Source organism: Protopterus annectens, chromosome 8.part0 (genome assembly GCF_019279795.1).
Source record: "Protopterus annectens isolate FY-2018-M chromosome 8.part0, PAN1.0, whole genome shotgun sequence".
Taxonomy (NCBI): Eukaryota; Metazoa; Chordata; order Ceratodontiformes; family Protopteridae; genus Protopterus; species Protopterus annectens.
Genome location: NC_056741.1, coordinates 1,326,527,755 through 1,326,547,104, shown reverse-complemented (window position 1 = coordinate 1,326,547,104; position 19,350 = coordinate 1,326,527,755). Strand labels below are relative to the sequence as shown.

The 19,350-nt window shown below is 42.3% G+C and overlaps 1 protein-coding gene across 1 annotated transcript in view; it reads left to right on the top strand.

Moving 5' to 3' along the window:
* LOC122809396 (histone H4 transcription factor) overlaps positions 1-19,350 on the top strand; it is a 698,230-nt gene that overhangs the window by 208,692 nt on the left and 470,188 nt on the right. The window contains exon 5 of the mRNA XM_044080864.1: positions 17,714-17,866. Coding sequence (XP_043936799.1) covers positions 17,714-17,866 — 153 coding nt within the window. The remainder of the gene's footprint in view (positions 1-17,713; positions 17,867-19,350) is intronic.

Below are 19,350 nucleotides of genomic sequence, written 5' to 3'. Positions count from 1 at the left end.
AGATCCATAAGCAAGAGCTTCCAGTTTCTCAGTTTTTGTATTACTTTTTGTTTAGTCTGTCCTCACTTATCCTTAGCTGCCGTAACAGTATCCTTTTTAACTCTCACTACTAAAAACTTCTTTATCATGTCCCCATAATTATGGCCATTGCTGAACATTCATGCTTGGGTACACGGTTTACAGCTGTAGCGTTTGTTTTGTCTTCATTCATTTTATATCCTGAAGAGACTTGAAAATGTCTCAAAATGTTCCAAAACATTGAGATGTTCCTTTCCAATTTTATCAGCTACAACTAGCCATTACCATGCTAATTATATCCTTCAATTTCTGAGCCCTTTAATTATTTGCCAGTAGCTCTAAATATAATGCATATAATGGAGGGGAAAGTGGACACCCCCTGCCTGGTTCCTCTTTTCAGACCCAGCTTATCAGAGAGGAACCCTTCCACTTTAATTCTTGCATTCAGTGTGATTGATGCTTTGAGGTTTCTTCTTCCTGTTAATATCGATCTACAGCACCAGACTATGGTTCAAGTCCAAGATACTGATTCTTCTAGTCAGCTCCTGTGTTTTTTTCTGTGTCTCAAACATTTTCCTTTGGAAAATTCGAAAAGGTTTCACTGGCAAAGTGTCTCTATTAGCTTTATTGTCAGAAGAATGTGAAGCAGAATCCACTTCTGTTTGCTCACTTTTTTTTGGACAAACACTTGTATTTCCTCTTTAGCTTGTTCTGTATCAAAAATGTATTTGAATCTCCAGGAAAAAAGTATTCTGAAGACCGCTGGGTACAACAGCTTGAATCTCCCACCTGCCTCTTGGCATTCCCAGATTGCTGGGATAAATTTGCTGCTTGTCTGATTAGTGTACAGTGAATAATCATTTTCCACAAACATTCTACTGTCTCCAGTATTTAATACTTTGCTCTTCTACTACATTTTTGTCAGGATCAACTCTTTCTGCTAGTATGATTGCATATTTACTAATACAGGTTTTTGCTGCTTTTTTAATGGCCAGATTTGGAGCATACAGTCAATATGCCCTTTTAATTAAAAATTGTGCTGTACAATATCAGTCCATTTGCTTGTTTGTACTTTCATAAAATGAATGCACACTCTTCCTTTCAGTTTCTCTGATATAACAGAAAATCTCAGGTTTTCTCCGCATGCTCTATCCTCTAACAGTATCATTTTTAAAACCGTTGTTCTTGAGCAGTCTTATACACCATCTTTTTCTTCATTTCATCCTCCGATTTTTGCAGTTTTATCAGTTCATCTGAATAACTGACGAAAACTTCCATCTTTCCAGCCTTTTGTTATTTGAGTTGATATACTCCTTCATTGTTTGATTTATTTTAATCAGCTCTGAGTACATTTGATTTATTTTTTTTTCCTTTAAATTACTGGAAGCCATCTCTTGAACCAGTTCTTGAGCTTGAACTGCTTTTTGCAGGACATCTGCAGGATTCTTCCCTGACAGTGTTCTCTCCACCTTTTCTAGTTGATTTTCTTTCAGGCTCTCTAGCTTTCTTCTTTGCTGGCATCCAGGCAGTCTATTTAATAGCCTGTAACTGAATTTTACTAAAGCTGGCAGAATTACTAGCCCATTTCTCAGTTTCTTTTTTTCACACAGAGAGAGATGAAATTAAGCTGTTGATCTGTGCACAGACATCTTGGAAGTCCTGCTGCTGAAAAAGATTTGATGAAAGGGGGGAAATTGATTTAAGGAGTAACTCAAATTTTCCACCCCCCTTTTCTAAGTTTTAATGAAAACTTTCTAACTTAGCACCCTTTGTCTAAAAGTAATTTACACAATGAAGTGCTAAAAACAAGAATTTCAAAAGCAGCAGCAAGTAAGCTTAAAAGAGAGAACCTCACATACCCAAGGACAAAGTCAAAATGACATTTTGCATCTCCAGGATCCACCCCCACTTTGTCTATCCCTGAATCAAGGTTTTAATATTCTCCATGGGCATCAGATTATTTCGTACAAATCCTGAAAGTCATCCAGCAGGGGTGCAGATGGCAGTTGGGGGTCTCTTCTTCCTCATCCTCAGGAAATTTCTCCTGATCATGTGAACCAAGTTATCCCTATTTTCTTCAGTTTTTGGAGCAAATGTTTTCTCTTGAAGTTCCCTGATCAGATGGGCAAAAGTTTTTATTCAAGATTTTTCTGGTGTCAACAAAAGAGGGAGCTTGGAAATGAGATCTAGATCTCTCCTTTGTCATTCTTTTTGTCAAGATCCCAATGTTCAGAATGTTCTCTCCCCAAACACCATTACTTCTCATTCCTTTACTTACTTTTACAGTAAAGTTAGACTTAAAATAATGCTTATCACATTGCAGTTGATAAAGATTTCAGAGGTGTCATAAGATTTTCTGTATTTGGCTTACAATTAACAGTTCTCTGTCTTACCGTTTAATTTATCTTCTGCACCAAGGGCATTTCCAGTGTGTCTGGGACAAGTAATTCCTTACTGCAGACTTCTGGATTTACACATCATTTCATATTTGGATGATTGTCTTATATTTGTAGATTCTCTTTGCAGTTGTTGAGATTCTCCGCCAAGTGTCATGGAACTCAGTCTGGGGTTTCAAGCGAACTTAGAATAAATCTTCTCTTTCCTTCACACAGAATCATTTTCCCTGGGATGCCTTCTGGATACTGCAGCATTTCTTCCACTAGACAATGTAGAACTGTGAGTGTAAAGTTTCCTGAGGTTTTACAACCAATTTCTGATGTCAGCCAAAGATTTTCTCAGGATTGTGTGTTTCATGGCTTCTAGAATTACCGTGATTACCATGGCCAGATTTCACTTGAGTGGTGCCTCAGGTCAATCTGATCATAGCATCAACGCCCTTTATCTTTTCAGATTCCAGTGATGGGGTTTGTAAGAAGGGAGGTTTAGTGGTGGGTGGACCAGTTCTTTCACTCATCCCAGCTCTTCCTTCTGCCTCTTCATTCTTTTACAGCAGATGCTTCAGATTTTGCTTAGAGAGCTGTTTTGAAAGGGTTAGATTCTAGAAGTATTATAGAAGCTGCTAGTTGATCCTCTATATATACTTTTACAAAGCTCTATATGCTTGATTCTTGTTCTCGGTCCAGATCCGGTTTTAGTAGGACCTTTCTCCAGTGGATGTTGGACTCTTCTCCTTCTACCTTCCAAATGTAGTTTGCTATAGTAATCCATCTATATAGCCAAAGGCTACTGCAGCAATGATCAGTGTGATAGTACAGTTGTGTAAGCACAGCAGAGAGTCGATTATACGAACAGTCAGTTATCAGAACCTGCCTTCCATAGCTTTTTGATAGGAAAAATCATAAAGTCTGAATATGTAAACATTGCACATATTCACTTGAGCGTGTTTTTTGAGCTTGTAGCTTGCTCATGTGTGAAAAATATTCTTTATTGTCCACTGGAATCACTGAATGGTTGAAAAGTGTATTCCTACGTGCTGAAAAAACAAGATTTTAGACTTTTTTTTTTATCCCGTTCATTTATATGTTTGATTATCCAAATTACCCTAGGTTCCAGTTAGTTCGGAGAATCGACTCTGTACTGTTAAATTACAATAACCGTAGATGCTCAAATGATTACTGCTGTAGAAGGTCCCTGCCTCTTTTCATTCTTGTTTTTTGGCGTGCTTTGTATGCCAGGGTGAGGGCATTTATTTTATGTTTTGTTCCTAATTTTGTCCTTTCAAAGCTCAGCCTCTCTTGTCTCTTTTGGCAGGAAAGCTCTGAAAGGCTTTGCGGCCAAACCTGTCTCTGGTTAAACTACCTAACACTTTGAGTGCATTGATGATTCCCTAAAGCTTTGGAAGCTGGCCTACTGTGTTACATTCTTGGCAGCATATAACCCAGTTAGCTAAGGTACTGCAGCCGTGATCTTTCAAACATTTCATGTTCTGGTAAGATTACACAACTATACTTCCTCCCTTGTTATGAAATTGGCCAAGGGTACTTGCCACAAATTTCCCCACAGCCTGGATTTCCTCATACAGGACAGGAATTGTTTGATATAGCCCAGTCTGGAAACAATTCATTTGAAAGCCTGAATGATAAAGTTTTGATGCCCTTTAAGCACTTTTTCTTCTGAGGATGTGAAACTGGTACTAAAGGAGGATAAAAGCTTGATACTACAAAATCTGTATCTAAGTAGAAGAGATTTTCTAACTGGTGCCATTCTAAGAACAGGGATCCATTCAAGGCCCTGGTGCCAGTGGATGTTCATCGTGTTTCACTGTTGCAGTCCTTACAAAATGGGTTATCTGGCTCCCGGTAGCCCACAGTCAGCCAAAATACCAAAGTCCTTGGTATATGACGTCTGCTGCCTTCGGTTTAAGCCTGACATCAGGACATCAAATACAAATGAAGGCAGCCGACGCCATTTCCTCAGTCTTTCTTGCCGCGGAGCCCGAAGCAGAAGCATTTTGCACAAGTGCCGGTCGGCTGAGTACCTTCTTTTTGTATTCTGGCTGCTAAGTTGAAGACATCCTCAGATAAGTACCCTGTTGGAGACCCTCTTTTCTTGCTTTAATGAATGTTAGAGAAAGTTCATAACTGTCTTGCCTGTGGAAAACGGATTTCGCACTGTGATTTTCACTCCTATTGTATAATTTGTTTGGGCCTTGAGTACGATGTCCCTAATTGTGTTCTTTGTGCTTCTTTCAACCTGTGTACCATTTGCCATAGAGCTAGGATCTTGTTCAAGCATTTCGGAGTTTGGCCTAAGTTCATCAGTATGGCGTCTTCTGGTCTCCCGACTTCAGATGTTTCTAAGAAGCGCAAAGATAAGGACCGTGACAGGCTTGGGGTCAAATTAACAGACGGCGTCCCTTTTAAGTTGATTGTCGGCCCAGCGGTAGTCAGTGAGGCACTTTCTTCACCCCTGCAATCCACAGATGTTCAGCAGCAAGTGTCTGCAGAGACCTTTTCTAAGTCCTCCATACCACAGGCTTCCACTTCATTTTCTGACCCTCTGCCAGTCGCAGCCTCTGATAGATCTGGAGCCGCTAAGCAGGCGCCGGCTTCTGAGGCCTCTTTTCTCTGCCCGGAGACCAGATTCAGACCGACTACCTTGGTTCAGACTTCTGCGGTGGCTAGGCCTCCTGAGTCCTTCTGGCTTTCTAGCAGGCCTTCTAGCCATAAATCTGCTCCAAAGCAGGCGCCGGCCTTCCCTCAAATGCCTCAGTCTCAGATGATTAAGATGGCTAGTGATCTCTTGACCCTTATCAGGGGCTCTCAGCCACCTCCTTCTTGCAGAGCTAGGGAATTGTCCCCAGAAGTTTTGTCTGTCTCAGACTCTGAAGTCTCCAGCACATCTGCTGATGAAGAGGGAAACTCTCAACCTTTTTCTGGTTTTGAGGATACTGATGCAGAATACTGCATCCCTTCTGCCTCCCCTCCAGAAGATTTTTCTTTTGGAGATGCTCAGAATACTTTTAGGGAGCATTTCAAATGGGAAAGTCAGGACTACCATCATTCTTAGAAACGGATTAGGGAATTCCTGGATGTTCTTCGTCTTCCCTTGCTGCAGTCCTGACAATAGGGTATAGTCCGCGTCCCAGTCGGCCCGAATACCAGAGTATAAGGCTGACGTCGGTCATGGCGCCTTAGACTGACGTCAGTACGTCAGGGTACTAATGCGCATGACCGACGTCATTTCCTCAGTCTTTTTTGCCGCATGGTCCGATGCAGAAGCAATTTTGCGAGTGCAGGTTGGCGTTCTGAGATTTTCCGAAACCGGAGTTTCAGACCGAATACAGAGTTGGCTAAGTAACCCGTTAGAACATTTTGGTTTTTCTTGCCTCAGTATTTAACCGGATGTCAGAAAAAGTGAATAAGTCTATTTCTTGTGCGAAGCACATACCCCATAGGGATTATCATACATTGTGTATACCTTGTTTAGGGCCTGAGCACGACGTTGTTGGTTGCCGCTCTTGTGCTAGATTTAACAAGCGCACTATTAAGAGGAGGCTTGATTGTGCTAGGTTAGTGTTTGGAAAGCGTTGCAATTATACTATGCCGCCGGATGCTCCGGCCTGCTTCATCTAAGAAGCGCAAGGACAAAACAGTGAAGTCTAGGGTGAGGAACCGCAGTCCCGGACGCCGGTCCTTTAGAAGGCTCAGGGAGCCAGAGGTTTTGCCAGGAGTCTCTATGGAGTCTCAGGCAGATACTTTACTGTTACAGGATGTGCCCTCTCAGGAGGTAGGCCAGGCTGAGGGGGCTTCTCAGGTAACTGTTCTTCCCTCTCTTCCCAAGGTAGTTAGGGCCTCTCCTTCTGTTGCCAAAGCTTCTTTTAGAGGAAGGCCAAGTTCAGCTTCTGTAGGGGCTTCTCCTAGCATTTCGGGCTCTGTGCCTAGGAAACATATGCTTAAAATGGCAGAAGATTTGATTACTCTGATTAGAGGTTCTATGCCCCCACCTGATAAGAGGCCTAGGGTGGAACAGGAGTTTGATAGTTTTGAACAATGTTCACAGGCTTCAGAGTCTTCTGTGGAAGACTTGCAAGAGTTTCCTACTTATTCTGATTCTGATGTGGCTGATTCCACTCCTTCAGCTTCTCCTCCTGAGGATTTTTCATTTTCAGAGACTCTTCACTCCATGAGGGAGCACTTTAAATGGGAAGGCCAAGATTACTCTGACTCCAGAAAAAGGCTTAGGGAATTCTTGTTTTTGCCCCAGCATAGGCCCTTAGCTATTCCTCCTGTGTTGAATGTGGTGGAGGATGTTTTTGCAGAGGCTTCTCTGAACCCTGATTCCTTGCCTCCTGCTCCTGTTAAGCCTGATAGGTATTATAGGGTGCCCAAGCTCATAAGTATTTGTTTAAGAGTCCCAGGGCGGACCCAGAAACTGTTTCTCAGGGGCCTAAAGGTGTTAAAGCTTCTGTGGTTAAAAATCCTGTACCCTCTGATAAAGAGGCAAGGGCTTTGGATAGGTGGGGTAAGAAAGTATATACTTCTTCCACTCTAGCCATGAGGGCGTTGAATTGTCAATTTCATATGCTGAAATATCAGAATTATCTCCTTTCACAATTGAAATCTAAGGTGGATGCTTTGGCGGAAGGTATTGAGTGTAAAGAATTGCTGGATTTGGTTCATGTGTCTGAACAAGTGGGTAAGCATTCTTTGCAGTGTGGTTTTGATGCTGTTCAGGCCTCCTCGAGGGTGGCTGCTACTAGTTCTGTTCTTCGCAGACATGCATGGTTGAAGGATCAGAATTTAGCTGAGCATGTTAAGACCAGGATTTTGGATGCTCCTTTACAGTCTGATGTGTTGTTTGGACCGCCTGTGGAAGCAGTTTTAAAGAAAATGGAGGACAAAGCTAAGTCTATGCAGACTGTTAAAGATTTTTTGCAGGTGCAGCCTCCTAAGTTTAGTAGAAATTGGCCTGCTAAGGGGTGGACATATCCTGCTTATGGTTCCCAGTCTAGGGGTAGGTCTAGACGTGGTAGGGGCAGGGCTCAAGGTCTTTAGGCCTAGATCAGACAGTTCACCTGCTCAGACTTCTGGTGAGGGCAGGGGTCAGTCCTTTCGTAAGCAGAACCAATGACCTGCCTTTTCAGCTGCCAGTGGACTCTCGTCTGGCAGCTCCTTTGGGAGGAAGATTGTCTCTTTTCAAAGAAAATTGGGATTTAATCACTCAAGACAGATGGGTGCTGGATATCATTCATCACGGGTACAGATTTTATTTCCACACAATGCCCCCTTTCACAGGCATGCCAGATGTTCCTCCTCCACAAAGAAAAGAGGCTCACAAGCAAGTTTCTCAGTTACTCCAGATAGGGGCTATTCAGCCAGTCCCTGTGTCAGAAAGGGGCTTCGATTTTATTCTCGCCTGTTCCTAGTACCAAAGAAGGGGAACACGTGGAGACCAATTTTGGATTTATCTATCCTCAACACTTATCTGGACATTCCCAAGTTCAAGATGTTGACGTTACAGCAACTGTTACCTCTGCTGGGCAAGGATCACTGGATGGTAACTTTGGATCTCAAGGAAGCTTACCTTCATGTGCCCATAAGGCTAAGTTGCAGAAAGTATTTGCGGTTTCGAACTGGAGATTTTCATTATCAGTTCTCTGCATTGCCCTTTGGCTTATCTACTGCCCAGAGTATTCACAAAGGTTCTGGCTCCAGTGATAGCTTACTTCAGGCTTCAAGGCATTCAAATTTATCCTTACTTGGACGACTGCCTGATTCTGGCTCAAGAAAAGGAACACCTTCTACAGCATCTGGAATATGTCATAGCAGTGCTAAGATGCCTAGGGTATTCTGTGAACGAAATAAAGTCCAGTCTAGTACCCTCTCAAGACATGTGCTTTCTGGGTGTGAGACTGAATACAGAAGCCCAGATGGCCTTTTAACCCCGGACAAACAAAAGAGTCTGTCACTTTACTTCCATCAACTATCTCATCAGTCCGTGCTGACTGCAAGGACAGTCCTTCAAGCATTAGGGTTCATGGCATCTTGTATTCTGGTGCTTCCCAATGCCAAACTGCATATGAGGAAGCTGCAATGGTATCTCAAAATGTATGGACACAGCACTGCCAAGATTTGGACACTGTCATTCAAATAATACCTTGCCTTCAAAAGGAATTCTTGTGGTGGGCTCAGGAATGTCACCTAAACAAGGGACTCTCTGTGACCCGGCCAGAGGCGAGTCAGATTTTAACGACAGATGCCTCGGACACTGCTTGGGGAGCTCATCTAAATGGAAAGTGGATACAAGACAAGTGGCCTGCCAGACTACAGCATCTACATATCAACATGAAGGAGATGTTGGCAGTCCAGTTTGCATTGATGGCGTTCAAGGAGTTACTTCTTCCAGGACAGGTGTTGATTCTGACAGACAACACAACTGTCATGTGGTACATCAACAAGCAAGGGGAACACATTCTTATCCTCTATGCAGGCAAGCAATGATTTTATGGGAGACTGCTAAGCCTGCAACTGACTCTTCAGGCAAGGTTTCTGCCAGGAGCACAGAACTCCCTAGCAGATGTATTAAGCAGACAAATCATGGATCCCCACGAGTGGAAACTGGATCTTCATGTATTTCAGACATTGACAGTGTCATGGGGAACTCCAGACATAGATCTGTTCGCTTCTCCACTAAACCACCAGCTGCCAAAGTATTGCACAAAGGGGTTTCATCACACAGCTTGGAAAGTGGATGCTCTGTCTTTCAGTTGGAAAAACCTTCATGTCTATGCCTTTCCACCTCTACCTCTTCTTCCAAAGGTATTACTAAAGGTCAGACAGGACAGGCCAAGGATGATTTTGATAGCTCCGGATTGGCCTCGGCAACACTGGTACCCACTTCTAAGGAGTCTTGTAAAGAAGCCTCCATGGCCTTTACCTCTGATTCCTCATCTGTTATCTCAGAAGGACGGTCATCTGCTCAATGTCAAGCTTCAATCTCTTCATCTCACGGCTTGGCATATTCTGTGTTGAAGCATGGTAGGTCTCAGCTTCCTCAACAAGTTTTAAATGTGATTATGGAAGCTAGAAGGCCTAGTACTAGGAGAGTGTACGCAGAAAAATGGAAGAGATTTTTATTTTGGAGTACAGCAAAGAATTTGGAGATTTCAGAGCCTAATTTGAGTGTGGCTCTTCAATATCTTACTGAATTATTGGACAAAGGTTTGTCTTTCTCTTCCATAAAGATTCATGCTGCAGCAATTTCAGCTCACTATGATTGTGACCCACCTTTGTTTTCGCATCCTTTGTTCAAGCAGTTTCTTAGAGGGGCAAAGAATATAAGACCCCACGTAGAGCTCCTACTCCTGCTTGGGATCTCAATTTTGTGTTGGAAAAACTTACTCTACAACCTTTTGAGCCTGCAGCTACTGCTGAATTGAAATATTTGTCATGGAAGACTGCTTTTCTGTTGGCTATTACTTCTGCAAGAAGGGTGTCTGAGTTGCAGGCCCTTATGGCAGTAGAGCCCTTCTTGATTTTCCATAAGGACAGGGTATCATTACGTACTAATCCTTCCTTTATGCCTAAGGTGGTTTCTAGTGTGGCTTTTAACCAAACTATTCATTTGCCTACGTTTTTTGCAGATCCTCAAAATAAAGGGGAAAAGATTTTACACACTTTAGATGTACACAGGCAATTGCGTTATTATTTGAGCAGGACTAAAGATTTTAGGCAGTCTCAGCAGTTACTTGTTTCTTTTGCTTTAAGTTCACAGGGCAAGCCTGTGTCAAAACAAACTATTTCTAGGTGGATTGGCTTTTGCATTGCATTTTGTTATTCCCATCATGGCAAAGAGGTTCCAGCTGGGATTAGGCCTCATTCCACTAGGGCTACTGCCACTTCAACAGCATTTCTAAGGGGTGGCAACTAAGGATATTCTGGAGGCAGCTACTTGGAGTTCAGTGCATACTTTCTCTAGGCATTATCACCTGCCTATATACTCTAAGACTAGAGCTGGTTTTGCCACAGCTGTTTTACAAGGCATGTTGTCAGCTCCTGCTACTTTATAATTTGCCAGCCTCCCTTACCTCTGCTTTGGGATTCTACCCAATTGTCAGGACTGCAGCAAGGGAAGACGAAGAACATAGTACAGTTTTGTACCTACCATAAATGTAGATGTTCGAGGATTCCCTTGCTGCAGTCCAATTTACCCTCCTTCCCTCTGTGTTTCAGGGTGGTTGTGTAGGTGAGTTTACATGCTTATATTTTTGTATATATTACTGTATATATTGTACATGTTTTTTGGTGCAGGTTGTTTTTGGGACTTGTCTTTTTGGGTCTTCTGACATCTGGGGCAAGAAAAGACTGAGGAAATGACGTCGGTCATGCGCATTAGTACCCTGACGTACTGACGTCAGTCTAAGGCGCCATGACCGACGTCAGCCTTATACTCTGGTATTCGGGCCGACTGGGACGCGGACTATACCCTATTGTCAGGACTGCAGCAAGGGAATCCTCGAACATCTACATTTATGGTAGGTACAAAACTGTACTATTTGACACAGCATAAGCCTTTGGCTATCCCTTCGGTTTTGGAAGTTGATGATGATGTTTTCTTGGAGAATTCTTTGACTCCTAATTCTGTTCCTCCTGCTCCCAGAAAGCCTGACTGGTATTATAGAGTTCCTGATCCTCATCTGTTCCTTTTCGGGAATCCTACTGCTGATCCAGAGATTATTTCTCAGGGTCCTAAAGGAGTTAAAGCCACAGTTGCTAAAACTTCTGTTCCTTCTGACATGGAATCTAGGGCCTTGGATAGATTGGGTAAAAAGATTTATACTTCTTCCACCCTGGCTATTAGGTCTGTTAATTTTCTTTTTCATATGCTTAAGTATCAGCAGCATACTTTGGAGGCCATTATGGCTAAAATTTCTGGTGTTCCTTCCCTGATATCAGGGCATGCAAGATTTATTGAATTCTGCCACTCTTGTCACTAAACATTCTCTGCATTGTGGTTTCAACACTTTTTGGAGACTTCTTGCAGGGCAGCAGCCACTGGTTCTGTTATTAGAAGACATGCTTGGCTCAGGGAACAGCCCCTTTCTGAACTGGTCAAATCTAAATTACTGGATGTGCTTTTGTACAAGGATAATCTTTTTGGTAGCAATGCAGAAGAGGTGTTGAAAAAGTTGGAGGAGAAGGCCAAATCTATGCAAACTGTTAAGGATTTTCTGAAAGTTCAGCCTCCTCATTTTAGTAGGCATTACCCTTCTAAGAATTGGACTTTTCCTGACCCTAGTAAACCGGGTCGCACTAGGCCTAGGGGTTACAGGTCTTCTAGGGGACAGACTTCCACCCCTCAAAAGACTATAAGCACTGGCAGGCTTCTTCTTCAAAATTGGGGAGTTTTAAGCAAACTTCCCAAAGCAAGCATTCCCAATGACTCCGGCCTTCCCCTGCCTGCCTCTGCGGGCCCAGGGTTTCTTTTAGGGGAAGGTTAGCCATGTTTGCAAATGTCTGGTCCACCATCACAGATGACAAATGGGTGCTCAAAATAGTATCCAAGGCTACAAGTTCTCCTTTCACACTTTCCCTGTCCACCAAGTATACCCAGATATCCCCCCACTTCAAAGGGCAGAAGCAGAAAAAGACGTTTCTTCTTTGCTAAACCTGGGAGCAATAGAGCCAGTTTTTGCACTACAGATAGGCCAGGGTTTCTACTCAAGACTTTTCCTGGTTCCAAAAAAAGGGCGCACCTAGTGCCCTATTCTGGATTTGTCCATTCTAAACACTTTTTCTGGTGATTCCCAAGTTCAAAATGCTCACTCTTCAGCAGTTGCTGCCAATGCTGGCCAAGGATTCCTGGCTGGTGACTTTGGATCTCAAAGAAGCTTATCTGCACATCCCAATAAGGGAAAGCTGCAGGCAGTTCTTTCGCTTCAGGGCCAGAACATGCACTTCCAATTCTCTCCACTGACCTTTGGCTTATCTACTGCTCCCAGAGTTTTTACAAAACTGCCTGGCTCCAGTCATTGCTTTTTGCAGACAAAGAAGCATTCAAATTTATCCTTACTTGGACGATTCTTATTCAGGCAAACTCTCCAGGGCAACTTCTAAAGGATTTGAACTTTGTAAAGAACCTTCTCACCTCTTTGGGCTGCACTATCAATGGAAAGAAGTCAAAACTGGTACCCACCAGGCAGATTGTATTCCTGGGAGCGAGTCTGAACACAGCCGCCCAGATGGTATTCCTCCCTCAAGAGAAACAAATGGATCTTTTGAATTGCTTCAAGAATTTGGCAAGCATGACCCAGCTCTCTGCAAGGTAATTTCTGCAAGCCCTGGGATTCATGGCTTCATGTATTTTGATGATTCCATATGCCAGACTGCATATGAGGAAAATACAATGGTACCTCAAAAACCTATGGTGTCAACACACTCAGAATTTAGACTTGATACTTCCTCTGATTCCCTGCCTACAGGTGGAGTTTCGTTGGTGTGCGATGGCCTGTGCACAGAACAAAGGCCTGCCTTTTTGTTCATCTCCTGCCAGCCAGACTCTCACCACAGATGCCTTGGACTACGCTTAGGGAGCACATTTAGAGAGCAGATGCAGGTTCATTTGCACATAAATCTGAAGGAATTGATGGCAGTCCAGCAGACCTTGATGGCTTTCAAGCATCTTCTCTCTCCTGGTACTCTTCTAGTCAGGACAGACAACACCACAATAATGTGGTACATCAACAAGCAGGGAGGGACTCTCACTCTTTTCCCCCTGTGCAGACAAAGCATGATACTATGGTCCATAGCAGCTTCCATGGGCATTCATCTGATAGCTCAGTTTCTTCCAGGAAGGCTCAACACCAGACCAGTTGAGCAGGCAGGTCCTGGATCCTCACGAGTGGCAACTGAACAAGACCATTTTCTATCGCATCATTCAGCATTGGGGCACTCCCCAGGTGGATCTCTTCTCATCTCCGACCAACCACCTTCTTCCAACTTTTTGCACCATTGATCATCACGACAAAGCTTGGAAGGTGGATACTCTGTCCTTCCCCTGGACACAGCTCTCAATCTATGCATTCCCTCCTCTGCCTCTTCTTCCCAGAGTGCTGTTAAAGATAAGGGAAGAAAAACCAAGGGCCATCATCATAGCTCCAGACTGGTCCAGGCAACATTGGTATCCACTACTTCGCAGTCTCTCTCAGCCTCTGCCTTGGCATCTTCCCCTGTTAACAGATCTCTTGTTTCAGGAGGGGAGAAATTCTGCATCCTCATCTTCAGACTCTGCATTTGGCAGCCTGGTTCATAATTTAAGCCTTTCCCAACAGGTGGTTGAGGTCCTTCATGAGGCCAGGAGGCCTAGCACTAGGAAATCTTATGTAGATAAATGGAAAAGAATCTCCATTTGGATGCAGACTAGAGAGGGAAGACCCTTCTCAACCTACTCTTCCTCTTATTCTTGACTATCTGGCAGGCTTGCTTAATGGTGGACTTTCCTTTTCTTCTATCAAGATTCATGCTTCAGCTTTTTCTGCTCATTGTTCCTTTGAGCAACCCATTTTCTCTCATTCCTTGATGAAACAGTTCCTCAGGGGAGCTAGCCATTTAAAGCCTGCCGGAAGGGCACTTACTCTTGCTTGGGATCTTAATTTCGTTCTTGAGAAACTTACTCTGCCTCCTTTTGAACCAGCTGCCTCAGCAGACCTGAAGTTTCTCTCCTGGAAAACTGCCTTTCTCTTGGCCATTACTTCAGCTAGAAGAGTTTCTGAACTGCAGGCCATAATGGCAGTAGAGCCTTTTATCATCTTCCATGTGGATCGGGATTCTCTTCGAACTAATCCCTCTTTTATGCCTAAGGTGGTTTCTAGCCTGACTCTTTACCAGTCTATCTGCCTGTCTACCTTTTTTTTCCTAATGCTCAGAATAAAGGCGAATGCAGGGGGATGTGCATAGACAGCTTAGATTTTACCTGGACAGGAATAAACCTTTTCAAAAGTCGGATCAGTTGTTGGTCAGTTTTGCTCCTGGAGCTCAAGGCAAAGCTATTTCTAAACAGACCATTTCTAAGTGGATTGCTCATTGTATTCACTTTTGTTACTTACAGCATGGCAAGGTTCCTCCACAGAGTATTAGGACCCATTCTACTAGAGCAGACTCTACCACAGCAGCTTTTTTAAGAGGTGTATCTATTAGGGACATCCTGGAAGCAGCTACCTAGACTTCTGTCCACACTTTCACTAAACATTACAAATTTACCAAAATCCAGGGCTGGTTTTACCACTGCAGTGTTGCAGGACATCCTTACCTACCCTGAAACTGTGGGTGTTCCTCCTCCCTTTTGTTTTTTTTTTCCTGGGCTGTGGGAATCAACCCATTTTGTAAGGACTGCAACAGTGAAACACGATGAACATAGTACAGTTGTGTACGCATAAATGCAGATGTTTGAGTGTATTCACTGTTGCAGTCCTGATCCCCCCCGTCCATCCCCCTTTTTTCCTAGGGCACAGTCTGGATTTTTCCTTTCCTGGTCTAAACTTTTTTTTGGGGGGGGGGCACTCCTGACAGTTAAGGCAAGAAAAACTGAGGAAATGGCGTCTGCTGCCTTCCTTTGTACCTGAAGTCAGGCTTAAACCGAAGGCAGCCGACGTCATATACCAAGGACTTTGGTATTCTGGCCAGCTCTGGGCTACCGGGAGCCTGATAACCCATTTTGTAAGGACTGCAATAGTGAATACACTCTAACATCTACATTTATGATAAGTGTACACAACTGTACTTTCTTTATCGTTTCTGTGAGTTATTGTTATCCAGCATTTTTTACTTAAAAAAAGTTTTGAGATGCTTAAAATATTTAAGATCTATGCAAATGCCTCTAAGACTGGTTAGAATATAGTCTATTAGCTTAGTGTATTGGTAGGTAGAAATGTTACAGCTCAAAAGAATGAGACCACATGGATGGAAAATTGTGTAAGAGTTTGTAAAGATAATGTGTCAGTGCATAATCATTCAGTACAGTTGAAAGTTATGTTCTTATTTTGTCTTTACACGTACATTTAATGAATCCCATGGTTTCTCCGACTTGCTGGTGCTTGTGAATATTGGCCATTGACCATTGCTCATTCTTGATGATACTGCAATATGGTAAAGAATGGTGGAAGCAAAATGTGTTAGGTTTTGAATGTGATGTAGTAGAATGTTTGATATTCTTCTTTTTGAAAGTCTTGATAAATACAAAGAGAAAGACAAAATTAAAGTTATTCATGCTGTAACTGCTCTTGAAAGATCAGGATTTGAAAATTGGAAAGCTGGTGTTACAGACTTTCCAAAGTATAGCTGGTCTGCCATGTATGTGAGATATAAAGCTGTGTCTATATATTAAATGCTGTACCTGGAATATATGATTTTTTTTCTGAAATTCCTTCTTAAAAGAGGATATATATATATATATATATATATATATATATATATATATATATATATATATATATATATATATATATATATATATTAGCATGAGCTTTGGGGGGGATCCATGTGATTAGTTTTCCATGTCAACTTTCTGGGTCTATTTGGAGAGGGCTCCTGGGTTTTTCCAGTGAGGAGGAGACCTCCTTGGATGCCTGAGCTTGTAAAGGAGGTTCCTGCACTACAGGCTTCTCAGACTGCATTCATTCCGTGATGGAAGGGGTTTAAATTATTGATGTACTACAAGCCTTGACATCTGCATCAGATAGTGTGTGTACCATAATTGATTGTGATCTCATTGGCATTTGTAGGAATTGTTGCTGTGTTGCCAGTTTTTGCATTGGCATCAACTTTATAGTAACTAACTTAATGGTAAGATGTAGCAAAGATACTGATAGTGGAGCTACTGGACCCAGCTTAACAGGTTGAGCTGCAGGCTTCAGGATACCTATTGACTGTAAGAGTGGAGCCTTTGTTACTGGCACAGGATATGGTTAACTGTTGATGTCAGAATCAGCATTTGCAGGCTGTGCAGCTCTGAAGAGGATGTTGGAGTGATTGATGCCTTGTACCTGGTATATGTAGGCATCAATGCTGCAATAGCTCTTAGGAATTTTGATGCTGGAGCCATTGACACTTGAGTTGATGGAAGAATTGGAACTGGTGTTTTCAAAAATAACATCAGAGAATAAGGCCAACAACTGAGAAGGTTAAGTTTCTGAGATTCTAACATATTCCTCCAGCACCCCTAGCCATGGGAACAGGGGAACTAGATGTCAGCAGTCTTTTTTTTTACCTTTACAATTGCTTTGACAAGCCTTTTGTAGTTTATGGGGAGGAAGGTGAGGATTTGGTGAGCTAGCAAAACTAATTTGGCAATTGGTTAAGGCACTTTGATCAGTAATTGCTGATTTGTCTTTGAGCTCACTTGCTGGTTTTGGGTTATATATGCATACTTTTGTATTCAGAAGATGGGTGAGTGAAGAGCCTTGTTTCTGATCAATAGCATTCATTTTTCTTGTTGAGCTTTTCCTTGCTGAGGGTCTGAACTGATGTCAAGGGACCAGAATATGAATTCAGTGGTGAGCCTGGATTTGGTCATTTAACTGCAAGGGCTTGCTGTTCAGATGATAATGTAACTTGTGTTTGTTATGCTTTTGAATAACGTAACTGAAATTTAGACATTTCACACTTGGTAGTCTAGTGGCTCTCACATAGGCAATAAAAATAACTAAAATGTGAGTCACTTGGCACAATTGCCCTACCTCAGCTTGGTCAAATGGTTTCAACAGAGATTTTGGCATGGTGGAGGAAGGACATACATAGGCTCTGAGCACCAGAAAGAAAGCATGGGGAGGCGATGGTAACTGTCAAAACCTGGAGAAAAGTATATAAAGAAACAGAAAAAAATTACCATGCATACAAGATGTAGAAATGGTAACCAAAGGTTAAAAATGCTGGTACTATTAACTTAGAACTTCCAGTTTTAGGAAGGGATGGAACAAAAGTTTTATAACATATTAGGGACGTCCCTCCAGAATCTGGGCAGTTGAGATGTGTTTGCTGGTTTTACTGTACTTGTTCCTGTTCTGTATTTAATATATACTTGTGTGAAAGTGTTTTGTTCTGCTTGCAATACTTTGGTTGACTTGTAGATATTATTTGGATAGTATTTTACAGATGTGAAACTTAATGGTAACACTTGGCACATAGTTGCTTTAAAGTGCTTTCCAGATAAACTGAACTGCACCAACTTAAAACTGTGCTATACGTTCTTTTCAGTTAGTGTTTTCTTCTGATTTTTTTCTTTTTCTTGTCCTACTTAGAGTGTGGTAACTTCTTCAAGGGGAAATTTAAGCTGCGTGAGCACCTAAGAAGTCATACACAAGAGAAAGTGGTAGCTTGTCCCACATGTGGTGGCGTGTTCGCTAGTAATACGAAATTCTTTGACCACATCCGTCGTCAGACAGCCATTGACTGTAAGTTCAGTATCATATTCAAAAAATGAAAAACAAGTCATTCTATACCTGAGACTTAGTCTTGTGTCTGCATACTTGAAAAGGTTTTATGCTTTTACCTAGTTGCTAATTGGCAAGGGTGTTTCATTGGTCATTGCAGTATAAAGCTGTATTAGTGGTGTCATGATGAGGATCAACATTTTTGGTATGATTGTATATTGTTTATTTACCTCTTTCTGTTTCGGAAAAGGGGATTGTTAATGTGTTAAAATCCAGTAACACTGCATATAAAAAATTAATTTGGGGGTACTGGAGTAACTGTTCCCCCAAATAATGCTGCCAGTTCCAGTAATAGTGCTACAAATGTATAAACTTTGTTAAATTGGGGGTTACTGCTGCAGTATCATTCATAATACTTGAGAATTAGAGTAAGCCATAGCAGATGTTCTTAAATCTAATCTAACTTCTAAAGATTTAGATATCTCTGGAGCAGTGCTTATCACTTCCAAATTCCTAGGGCATTCAATGGAAAAGGCAGGACAGACAGTTTTCTTTTTTGCATCATAGGTCAATCAGTAGTCTGTCAGTGTTTTATCAAAGTGACTTCAAGAAGAGAGTGAAAAGTACCCAAAGTGGGATTTTACTTCCTTTATCCACGTGTCAATTGCTTTTTGTTGTATTGCATTGAATCTGCTTATTTTTTGTTGTGATCTTGGGGGTCTCTAGGGTCAGTGTAGTACCTGTGAAAGATAAAGTGCATAGAATAAACAGATTTCCTGCAAAGGACTGGCACTGTCTGGGTCGTCTTACTTAGGTGAGAGCAATCATTAATAATCCTGTGAATGCTGTGCTTCATCTAATAATAATAACTTTACTTTTACAGAGCCTACAGTCTGCAAACCTTCCTTATGCATTTTCCAATTCCCCAGTGGGAGAGCCTTTCTGCAGTGGTTTAGATAAAGGACATAAGCGTTACAGAAAGATGGCTGAACCTAAGAACATAATTCTGAAAAACTCCTTGGGCAGTGATTGAAAAGCCATGATGACCCTTTCAGTCTTGTGATGGCTTAATGGGCCCAGCTGCTGTGAGATGTAACCTTCTCTTCCCCTCAGCTTGGTGCCTCCCTCCTCTGTTTCCTTGCTTGTCTTGTCAGTGTCTCTTTAGAAGCTGACAGTTGGGCTGCAGTTTTCTAGCCAAGGCAGTTTGTGTTGTGTGCCATTTGGGCATTAGTTTCCTGATTCTACAGAGGGGTAAGCTAAAGATGTTTACCACTAGAGACTGTTGATCTGGCTTAAATGTCACAACGCTCTTCAAGCAATAAATTGGGCCTTTGAGAAAGCTAGTGATTTCAGCATTGGTCTGTCACATGGGGTTAGACTTCTGTCCCATGGATATTCCAAGTGACATTGACCCTGACAACCTTTGTTTATAAGTGATTTGTGAAAGATTATGTAACAGCATGGCAGAAGGTGCATGGGTAGGCACTCCCATCTTGGAGAGCTGT